Source organism: Phoca vitulina, unplaced genomic scaffold, assembly GCF_004348235.1.
Source record: "Phoca vitulina isolate PV1807 unplaced genomic scaffold, GSC_HSeal_1.0 scaffold8, whole genome shotgun sequence".
Taxonomy (NCBI): domain Eukaryota; kingdom Metazoa; phylum Chordata; class Mammalia; order Carnivora; family Phocidae; genus Phoca; species Phoca vitulina.
Window position 1 is genome coordinate 54560046 of NW_022589711.1, and position 12240 is coordinate 54572285.

General features: G+C 35.8%; 1 protein-coding gene across 1 annotated transcript in view; it reads right to left on the minus strand.

Moving 5' to 3' along the window:
- Positions 1–817: 817 nt before the first annotated feature.
- TPRG1 (tumor protein p63 regulated 1) overlaps positions 818–12240 on the minus strand; it is a 108298-nt gene continuing 96875 nt past the window's right edge. Inside the window, exon 5 of the mRNA XM_032406237.1 lies at positions 818–1012. Coding sequence (XP_032262128.1) covers positions 818–1012 — 195 coding nt within the window. The remainder of the gene's footprint in view (positions 1013–12240) is intronic.

The following is a 12240-nucleotide window of genomic DNA, read 5'->3' on the forward strand; positions in this document are numbered from 1 at the left end:
CCCCTTTACCATGTGAGGATATGACAAGAAGTCTGTAACCCGGGAAGAGGGCCCTCACCTGACTATGCTGGCACTCTGAACTCTGAATTCCAGCCTCCAGAACTGTAAGAAATACATTTCTGTTGTTTATAAGCCACCCAGTCTGTGGTATTTTGTAATAACAGCCTAAACAGACTAAGAAAGATACCATATAAAATTATTTGGCAAGGAATTTAGATATATCAAAACTGGTGGATTTCAGGGATGATGACTGGAACCATAAAAATGCCACAGAGAACCCCAGGATTTTGAAGATGCTGAGTGTGAGTGGCCATTGGAACACGGATATATGAACAGCAGAAAGAAATACAAAACTGAATCTTGAAGAAATATCAGGGATAGAAATATGGATTTGGAAGTCATTCTCATAAAAAGAGTAGCTAAAATAATACAGTCAGACCCCAATAAAAGAAAAAATCAGAATCAAAGGGCTCAAGATCAAGATCCAGAAAATGCCTACATTTAGAAGACAGAAGAATAAGAACCCAGAGAGTCTCCCCTCAGTTTATGATCAGGTATTCATTGACAACATTATTTGAGGAGCTTAAGAGAATGTATTTTCTGGTTTTAGGAAATTTGATTATTCATATATGAGGTCTGAGGTGTGCATCTATCAGTTTAATCAAGCTTTTAGATTTCCTAAGACACTAAGTATTCAACATCATGTAGTAGTACTTAAAAGTAATTAATTGTTTCAGTCCAAAAATATGGTGGTCTGAAATAGAATCTTCAATAAAGATATATTGATGGATGACATACTTATACACCAAAAAGAGTCTCAAAAACCAATACTCCCACGGGCAAGGGAATAGCCAAGTTTGTTGCGGTTTCCAATGAATGACATTAGCCCCATGTAGGTTTCAATCAAAATGGGTTCAGTTAACACCATCAGTCCCTTTCCTCTTCCAGATCCAGTGGAATTCTTGTGGGCATTCTGGATAGCTGGAACAAGCTTAGACGTGAACCCAGACAACTGAAGAGGAAAAGAAGGCCCAGAGTTAGTAAATGTAGAGTAGGTCCAGAGACACTTCCTCCCCAGCCAATCCTCACCAAAGCTGACCACTCTCCTGGGGCTGCAACTATCCTTACTTATATAGAAATCATTTCTCAGAATTGTCAACATGGCTTCTGTTAGCCTTTTAATGAATTAATCAGTCAATAAATTATGTACATAATGAACTTATCTGCCTCATCCTGTTTATTTTTCATCCTTCATAATTTGTACATTAAGAAGTCACTTCAATAAATATTTGCTGATGGCCCTTTATGAATCAGACACCTGTTGGGTGCTGCTGAAGATTTAATGACAAGTAAGATGTAGTCTCTGTCTCCAAAGATGTGATACTATAATAATCTAAGAAATGAAAAAAATTTTTTTTAAGATTGAGAGATCTTTTTTTTTTTTTTTAAGATTGAGAGAGACAGAAAGATACAGTAGAAGCAGAGGGAGAGGGATAAGCAAACCTTGGTGCTAAGCATGGAGCCCGAGGAGGGGCTCAATGCCATGACCCCAAGATCATGGCCTGAGCCAAAATCAAGAGCCAGATGCTCAACTGACTGAGACACCCAGGTGCACCTTAGAAATGAACTTGTAATGATTATACAAAGATTGTGAAAATAAACAGCAGAAGAGGCACAAGATGCTAAGAGAACACAAAAGAGGGAGAAATCATATGTAGTGAAAGGATCAGAAATGACCTCAAAAGGAAACTCTTGAGACAATCCTTAAAGGGCTCATAGGGTTTCATTAGGTAAAATGGGGTTAAGAAGGGCCTAGTCAACAGCTGTTGTTTTTTTCCAACCCAGCATCCTTTCCACCATTTGAGATTCTTCTTCCAACAAGAGTACCTTCTTTGTTCTTTGGAGAACCACCCTATCCCATTTAGCCCACATAGTTTAAGTGGCGCTGACTTTACCATATGGCTCAAGCCTAACCAATCAGAGGAGTCCATTTCTCTGGTCACAGAGATTGGTTCAGGATGGGTACATGACCAATGTTGTTACAAAACTGATAGAATACAAGCCTCCCGGGAGGTATTCATGGTCATTTTGCCACACATAGTGAGAACCTGACTGAGAAATAAGCCCACAAAAGTAAAAGAACTAAGATGTAGAGAAAGATGAATTCTTGACAAAGTCATGCAAATTACTAGATCAGCCAACCCTGAACTTTTAAGTTAAGTGAGTAAAAGAAAAATTCCTTCTTTTGGTCAAGCCAAGTTGAATTGGATTAAGAGGAGGGTAGTTCAGGGAGAATTCTAAACAGAGAAACAAGCAAGGAAATGAAGTAGGAAAGATATGAGCTCATATCCTTGTATTTCCAAAAAGCTCTTTTATTTCCGTGATTTCTTTCTAATATAGATGCATTAGGTAGGTCAAAGAAGGTATCACCACTTCCGTGTTAGAAAACCAAGGCTCATAGAAGGTAAATGACTTATCCACAGTAACTCCACTTTCTGCATCACAGTAAAAAAGAACATTGGGAATAAAATCTTATTCACAGTGAGATCCAAATCTGTTTCCTAGGCAACTGGCCACTAATCTAAATTAAGACTCTTATTAGAGCATATTCCAATATCAATTCAAATTATTAAGCATACTTATATAAAGTGATCATTGTTCTTCCCATTTGTCCATGAGGATACCAATCTCTGCTTTAAGAGATTAACACAAGAGTGATGATTCACTGCAGACAGAGAAGCCTGTAGTCTTTCCCCATAATACAATTTTCCATATAGATCTCATGCTGGATTCTTAATTTTATATTGCTCTTGAGCAAACCACTTCTTTATTCTAGTCTTAGTTTCCTTATTAGTAAAAGAAAAACTTTTAAAATTTAGAATGTATCTACTATTGCTAGTTAACCTAACCCATAAGCAAAAAAACAAAACAAAAAAAAGCCATGCAAATAAAACCTCTATAATTTTCTAACTGTGTAACATTATAAATTCATTTTCCCTTTTTGAGCCTCAGTTGTTCTTTTGAAAAGAAGCACTGAAATCTATGGATTTTAGATAATATCAGAAATAAAAAAAAATAGTGACTATGATGATAAAACAACATAATTTTCTGGAGTTCCTCAATACTTCTAGGTTTTCCAAAATAAAAAGATAATATTTGCTCTACTTTTCTTTTTTTTTTTTTTTTAAGATTTATTATTTGAGAGAATGCAAATATGAGCAGGGGGAGGGAGAAGGAGAGGGAGCAGGAGAGAGAGAGCGAATCTCAAGTAGACTTCCTGTTGAGTGTGGAGCCCGAAGAGGGACTCAATCCCACGACCCAGAGACCATGACCTGAGCCAAAATTAAGAGTTGGACACTTAACCAACTGAGCCACCCAGGTGCCCCTGTCTCTCTAATTTTATTTAAAGTTATATTTAAAGTAATTAAGTAATACCAAAACATTAATTTTAAAAAATAGACTCACTTTCACTGAGGCTAATGAATGTAATAACACAGAAGTAGGGTTTTGCTTGTTCTCCATGAGCTTCAGTCTACAGCAGCAAAGACAGACAGAAGGTACTTTTTATTACTATTTGCAGTTCCAGCATCCTCTTTGAGATCTTAAAGAGAATCTAAATATTGCTGTTACTGAAGGATACATACTATAATCATACAGCCTGAGGATTCTAAAAGGAAGGACATCCTTCCTTTCAGCAAACTCCACCAGTGCTTTAGTTGATTGAATAAGAAAAGCAGAAAGAAGTGATCTTTCTTCAACTTCCAAAAGAGGAAAGAAGAAAGGAAAGAATAAGTTAATAACATGGACATTTAATCACTATGTTTTAAAATCATAGAATCTCAAGGTCAGAAGTGATCTTGAGCTTATCAATTCACCACTCATCTACTGTTATGCCTTGCTACATCTTTACCAAGAAGCCACATCCCTCTCCATGGACATATCCAGTGATATGGAACTCACTGCTATCTAACCATGTCTACTTCATCACTGTATAGTGGGAAAATGCTTGGCATTAGATGTACAAGGCCAGATATGTTTCCTTGCCCTATCAGTAACTGATGGTTAGACCCTGGATAAAACCATATAATCTCACTGAGCCTTAGTTTATACATCTGAAAACGGGCAAATAATAATGATGATGATAATAATACTAAATGACAACCTCATCAGATTGCTGTATGAATTTAAGTGAATTATTCAAAAATATTTTATAAAGCATATTATTTATAGGTACAAATATTTTCATTATTTATAGGCAGAGAAGACTTTAACTTCCTTAGTCCCATTTCCTTCAATTCTGTACTTGGAATGCCAATTGACTTAATATGAATCATAGACTCCATAAAACAATTTTTTAACTCTGATATGAGCTTTTTAAAAGTAACAGAGTTCTCTGGATGACAAAGGATACATTAAATTCTACTCAGAAACCATGATTTCAAAAAACATGGCTTGAGCATCAAAGTATCTCCCCCAAGATATTTATCAGTTATAAAGAGAAAAATACTGACTTTGCAGAGGAGAAATCCAGCATACACCATTTTAAACAAGTGACTAAGATTAACACCACTAGTAATAAGACATACAGGCATCATAAGCCTACAATGAAGACACAGTATCATTTCTATACTATCTGCACCAAAAAAGCAGACTACAATTTAATCATGAGAAAACATCAGGCAAACCCAAATTCAGAGACATTCTACAAAACAACTGACGAGTATTCATCAGACATGCCAAGATCATGAAAACAAAGGAAGAATGAAGGATGTGATGAGTCCTGGGTGTTATACACAACTAATGAATCATCGAACATTATATCAAAACTATTGATGTACTATATGTTGGCTAATTGAATTTAAATTAAAAAAAAGGAAGAATGAGAAACTGTCACATTTTGAAGGAGAATAAAGAGACAGAACAACTCAATATAATATGTTATCATCGACTGGATCCTGGGAAGATAGAGGACATTAGGAAAAACAAAACAAAAACCCAGTGAAATCTGAATAAGCCCTGTAGTTTACTTAATATTATTGTACCAATGTTTAGCTCCCAGGTTTTGATAACTATATTATATTATGTAAGTTTTTAGAAGAATTTGAATGACAGGTACATGGAAACTTTACCATCTTTGCAATTTTCCTGTAAGTCTAAAATTATTTCAAAATAAAAAGCCTTTAAACTCTGCATTGAAAGAAAATCCTAAATATTAGTTCCCCAGGATTATTGAAGTTTTCAATTGATCAAAGAGAAAAGTTCCAAAGAAAACCAGGTGCAAGATGACACTCTTACTTTGTTTTTCTTGACTCTATATTTTTTTTAATATGAACCTACATCAAAATTATACCAGCATTACTGAATTTTCATTAAGACTATGTTTTCTGACATGAATTACACCAAGACAATTGGGTTTACTGAAGAATTTTCCATCTGAAAGAAATGATTTATAAATTTTCCCTTTTTTTCCTGAAAAATTTCCATTGAATGAATTCATGTCTATACAATTAAATTAAGTCAAAAAGTTGATTTTTTTTTCCATTCCAAATTTAGTAATTGTTAAGTTTTCTTCTGAGGATATTACTTTTAATATTATTACTTTCCTGAGTGTGATTTTAGTTGTTAATTTTGTGTTTAACTCTACTAAGTACACTAACTTTCCTCAGGCCAAGTTTTGCTTCCTAATGTCAAAAATTACATGCAATTCCTGTTTGTTTATTAGCTATGTAAGGTTACCAGCTGTCATTTTAGTTTTAGCTGCTTTTTCTATGTATATATGAATTATTTCTCTCAGTATTAATACTGTAAACTAACTCTCTATGTCACTAATAGATTAAAAAGCTCTAAAATCATCCAAAAAATATTAATGAAACACCTACACTATTCGCCAGACATTTTCTAAGTGCTGTGAGTAGAGAGGCAAGACAGGCATCCTGTTCCTATGGAGATTACATTCTTGTGGTATGAGAAAAAGTAAAAGTAAATATAGGTGATTTTGATGGTGATAAATTCTAGGAGAAAATAAAATGTGGAAAAGGGTAAAGTAATAGGATTGAGGGTTATTTTACATATTGAATTCAGGGCACAACTTTCTGAGGAAGTAAAACTTGATGTGAGGCCCAAATGATGAAAAAGATGCAATCGTGTGGAGAAGGTATACCAGGAAGAAAATAAAAACCCCTGCACAGGCTGTGAGGTAGGGATGAGCTTAGTTTATTCAAGGAATAGGGAAAAATCCTATTCAGCTAGAATATAGTGATTAAAGGAAAGAGATTGAGATGAAACCTTAGGCACAGAGCATCTTGTGAGCCATATTAAGGACTGTGGATTGAAATGATTTTAAAGATAAGTTCAATAATGCATGTTTTTTGTTTGTTTTTTGGGTTTTGGTGGGGTTTTGTGGGGTTTTTTGTTTGTTTTTTGTTTTGTTTTGTTTGTTTTTTTAAAATAATCCTTGCTATTGCATGGAGAATTTACTGTTGGGGTCAAGAATGGAAGCAGGAAGATTAAGAGGAGTTTGAAGGTCACTTCAGTAGTCCAGGCAAGAGATGATGGTGGCTTGGACAAAGAGAGCAGTGGAGAACATGAGAACTGGTTGACAGGGATACTACTTGGAGGCAGAGTCATAAAAATTGCCAGTATAAATAAATATAGGGGATGAAGAGAACAGAGGAATCAAAGATGACACCTAGATTTTTCGTCTGAAAAACTGGATAGAAAGTGATTTCATTACTAGGTTGGGAAAACCTCATCAAGAGAAGGGCTTGCATGTGGTGAAGTACAGGGATCAAGGATTCTGTTCTAGATGTGTGGTTTGAGGTGTCTAAACAGTAAGCCTCTTAGTAATTTCTAATGGTCAGCTGGATACATGAGTCTGGAGCATGAAGAAATAAACAGATGATAGGTCCATGTCTATAGTCAGCAATTCCAAAATAAGAATTATAGATCCTGAGGTCAAGAACAATATTCATAAAGTGAAGTTAATAGCTTAAACAAGATAGGATATAGGGCAGGGATTAGAAATCCTGTTTGGGGATCTAATAGGTAAACTGAGGGTCCAAGTGTTTCAGAGATTTATCCAATGATAAATAACTAGTAAGCAACTGAGCAAAGTCTTGGACCCAAGTCTCCTGACTTAAGTGTTAAAGTACTCTCTTCTATAACATACTGCTATTATGAGCAGTAAAATTCTAATATTTAGAAAAGGATTTATGTTCCTTATTTTTCAGAAGGGATAGAAAAAAAGATTATACCCAGTAATTTTCAAACCATGTTCCTTAGAACACCAGATTTCCTCATAGGTTGGATGACAATATAATTTATCATCCAAACCAAGATTCTTTTGAAAAGAAAGGAAGTGTAGTTATTAACAATGTTGGGACAACAGATATTCCTGAGGGTTTGGGGAAAAGATGTGGAAGGCAAGCAGGTAACATACGCCAGTCCCTGCAATCACATCAATTAGAGCTGCTCTATTTTTAACAGTTTTATATATTTGCGTTTCAAGTAAGATTTTATTTTTAAAAGTCTTTTGTTTCTAAAAAAATTTTTGAAAAATACTATACTAAGCTTGCCTAGCAACCTCTAGCTCTGACAGTCTATTCAATCCACAAAGATCTATAATGTCTATGCTCCTATTCATTTTTCAAAACCAAATGCAAATCCTATCTCTCCCACAATGTCTTTCCATCTACTCAAGGTAAAAATTAATATTTTATTCTGCCACATTTCATTTATATCTCCACTTAAATATTTCATCCGGTTTCTAAGAATTAGAGTCACAAGTGCGGCTGTTTGTCTAAATAAGTAAACCAAGGTTTCTTTACCTTGGGACTATTGTTATTTTGTGCCAAATAAATCCTTGCTGTGGGGGACAATGTCCTCTATATTTCAGGATGTTAAGCAGGCTCAATAGCCTCTACCCACCAGATACCAATAGCATCCCCACACCAGGTGTGAGAACCAAAATGTCTTGAAACATTGCCAAATGTCCCCCAGGAGGTAAAATCATCCCCTGTTGGAAAGCACTGAACTAAAGGAAGTATGCATGATGTAACATGAATATTGAGATTAAACAGATCCAGTCTTAGGTTGCAAATATGGCACTCATTAGCTGTGTGACTGTGGGCAAGTTATTCAACCTCTCTGAATTTTATATTTCCTTTTCCATAAAAAAAATAATAACAATAACATCAAATGCAGAGGGTGGCTGTAAAGATTAAACTAACTTTAATAATTGAAGTATTTGTGTATAAGCTCTCCATGTACAGATACACATATTCATGTATTTCAGGAAAAGCTGGGGAAGTGGAATGAGATGAGGCTGGAATTTGGAGTCATATTGCAAAGGCCATTAAGGAAGTCTATTACCAATAACCAACAAATACTGTCAGTAAATCACTGACAATAACATCATCAAACTATGACTTCCTGAAGACCAAAATGCAATTCACCTCAACATTCTCATTGCCAACACCCTCTGGACTGTCAGGATACTTTTTCCTAGATCAATAAATGTCTTTAGATTAGATGACTGGATGTGTCTCCAGTCCTCATCATAAGCTTCATTCAGAGAATCCTCTGTGGCCTCAGCATATAAGTGCTGGAAAGAAAAAGTTGACACTATTTCATACTCAATGAACTTGGCATTTCATTAGAGTCAGATGCATTTATTTCTAGTCATTTCGATGAGCCCTCTAAAAGGAGGAGGGACCACGAAGACAACGGGACAAGCAGTACATTGAAGGAAAGGCAGACAAAAGGCCAAGTCCCCAAGCTGGCTCTTGAGCATTTCAAGCACCTGAATGAACTCAATCTGTGTGACAGGAACGCGGTGTCATCTGATATGAATGCCACCCGCCACATACTTTTCTCTAAAAGCTTTTATACACCCACCCTTGGCTCCTTCTTTTATTTCAGTCCCAAAAACAGAGGGTCAAGTTTTAACAACTCGGATTACATAGGAGCCGTGCGCTGGTCGGGGTAAAGTATAGCAGTGTGTGTAGGTGGGTGGGTGTGTTGGAGGTCGGCGCAGAGTGCTCAACGTTCTTCTTGACTTTACAGCAATTATTTACCAGCTGAGTGACTGGGCTCCTGGGTTGCTTCAGGTGCTGTCTGCCAGCAGTTCACTGCCTAGAGTCTCAGTTTTCCTTATTACAACCGTAACTTGCTTCCTGTTTACACTGGGGAAAGAGACCAGGTTTCATGCCTGCAGGCCCACATTCCTCAGCAGAGCAGGTTTTCCAAACCTTCAGGCTATAAGTTTCCCTCTGTAGGAAGTGAAGCATGCTGGGATAAAGAGTAAGTCCATCCAATACCCAATACTGGAAACCACTTGAAAAGTCACACAGCTGGATAGAATGTTTCTACCACTCTGGCACATTTAACCTGGAATTATATTTATGGAGACACCTTGATTGTGGGTATATTCAGATGTGTAGAGAGAAAAAGGAGGCTGAGACAAAAGCTTCTTTCCTCTAAGAGAGGTTCCTATACATCCTAATTTGCATCCTCTTCCTATTCCATTCCCCCAACACTCCCCTGTCAACACACACATGCTTAAAATTCTAGCTAAAATTAGCTACTCTTTATTTAAGAACATTTCATATACCTTGGTAATTTGCAGGTTCCAACCAACTTTCTTTTATTTAAAATGTTTTTCCCCCCATCCTTTGATGCTTAAATCACTCATACTTTGAGTTTCACTTCAAATGTTATCATACCTGTTAACCTTTGGACTTACTTGTTCTCTCTTCTGGACTCTCATAGAACCTTGTAAATCCCTCTATATGCTACAGTCTTAGCATATTAAATTATAATTTGTTAATTACTTTTTTTTTTTTTTTTTTGCTTTCTCCCTCTACTCTCTACGTATCTGGAGGGCAAAATCTGTTTTATTCTTCTTGGTATCCCAGCTTACTAGCACACTGCTCAGCATGTAGTATTCAATGTCAGGTGGGTATTCAATGAGTATTTGTCAAATATGTGAAGGGAAACTAAGGAGCTAAGGATGTAAAGTTACATTTGATTGCTAAAACATTGGTTCATTTTCATAATTCCCTTGAAAAGAAGGGTAAATATGCCAGAAAAGAATAAAAAGGATCTCTTTGATTTGGTTATAGAGCATTCATGATCCATTCACTATTATTCACCAGCTCTGGGCTGGGTCATTAGTTCCTCCTAGCAAGACTGTCCACACATCCTAAGAACCCAGCAAGGTAACAGTTAAAACAGGGGAAATGAGACTACAAATTACAAATATAAAGTGGATGAAACAATCGAGGATAATTGAGTCATGTCATAAGTATAATATATCACATTCCATCACATCACACACACACGCACACACATGCATGCACAGAGTTTGCTCAGGTTTATACCCATTTCCCAGCTTATTAGCAAATTGTTTAGGTGTGGAAATAGAGCATTTTATTGTAATACCTTAGTCAATTCACTTAATCACTCTAAGTATCTTCATTTTAAAAAAGAGATAGCTATCTTGACCTCACAGGGTTTTTGTTAGTTGAATTACATGAAAACATACAAACTATAATCAATAAATATAGTCTGATTGCATAATATAACATGAGATTATTTTTATGTCTTGTAACAAGAAAGTCAATGCCAAAAAATGATTATTTCCTATTTTCACAACTGTTTTATATGAGTAATGCAAAGTATATGCATACACAGATTGGAACAGGTTGGTGAGGCTCAGAGATAAGCAAGCATGTCTGGAAAGAGGCCATTTGACCATCATATTTGCCAGATGTAGAATGCCATAGAGTTAGTAAGATGAATACAAGAAAACATGATGTATTTTGATGCTGTGTTATATAAATTTTATAGTAATGTTTTTATTTTTATTTATTTATTTTAAAAGATTTTATTTATTTATTTGACAGAGAGAGACACAGCGAGAGAGGGAACACAAGCAGGGGGGAGTGGGAGAGGGAGAAGCAGGCTTCCCACCGAGCAGGGAGCCCAATGCAGGGGCTCAATCCCTGGACCCTGGGATCATGACCTGAGCCAAAGGCAGACGCTTAATGACTGAGGCACCCAGGCACCCCAACAGTAAGTTTTTTTAGATCAGTGTTAAGAGACTTAGAAATAATATGAATTTGTATTTAAGTGCAATTAATGTTTCCATTAATGCTCTTTCCTATGGTACTTGCCTGACCAACCAAGCCCAAGACTCAGCTTTGACCCAAAGTTGTATGATCTGAAACCTTTATCACCAGTTCAGCTTTCTCTCTTGAGCTTCAGACCTAAATTTCTAACTGCCTGACAACTAACTGATCCACATGTTCCATGGAGGTGTCAAACTCAACATGTCCTACACTGAACTTCCAAACCTACTCTCCTTTCAGTTTTCCCCACTGAAATTAATGGAATCACCATCTACCCAATCCAGAAACCACATCTTCAACCTCTTTCTCTCCTCCACCTACTACTATATCCTGTAAGTTACGTACTTCCATTAATTCTGTGTCTTGAATATCTCAAAATTTCTTTATTTTCTCTCCATTCCTACTGCCCTTAACCTAAGCCCTTATACCTATCATTTGAACCATTATAATCATGATGGGAATATATAAGATTAAGCTCCATAAACTCCAGCTAAAATGAATTACCCCATGTCTAAGAACATTCCTTGTACCTTCATGTGCCTCCACTCCTCTTCATTTGATCTAAACTTCTGATTTAATCAATTTAGTACTCATTTAAAAATCTTTGCATTTTTATCTACCTCCTCTGTTAAGCAATGCCTTCCACAAGGACATGAATCTTGTCTCATTTATGTTTGTATCCTGAACAATAATACCTGTACTTTGTAGGTGTCAGAAAATATTTGTTGAATAAAGAGATCCCAGGTGCTATACAAGAAAAGACTCTGAGTAAGAATAAATTCGGATTTTTTAATGTATTTTTTAAATAAGTTATTCCATTAGATTGTACATAATTTGAAAATTTTTACTATGTGTAACCCAGCTCTACAGGATTCTTTTTCCTCTGCCATAATAGATTTGCTAAATTGAATTAAATTGCTTCAGGTATTTAGTTTAGTTATGCATTTTCCCCATATTTTTCTACTTTTCCCCATTTCATTTATAAGGGGAATGGAAAAACTAGTTATATCATCCTTTTAAAATCTTATGTTATGCCAAAATACTCACATAAAAGGAATTATATGTCCACAGAATTATCTTTCTTCTTATTTACTCATTTATATTAATATAA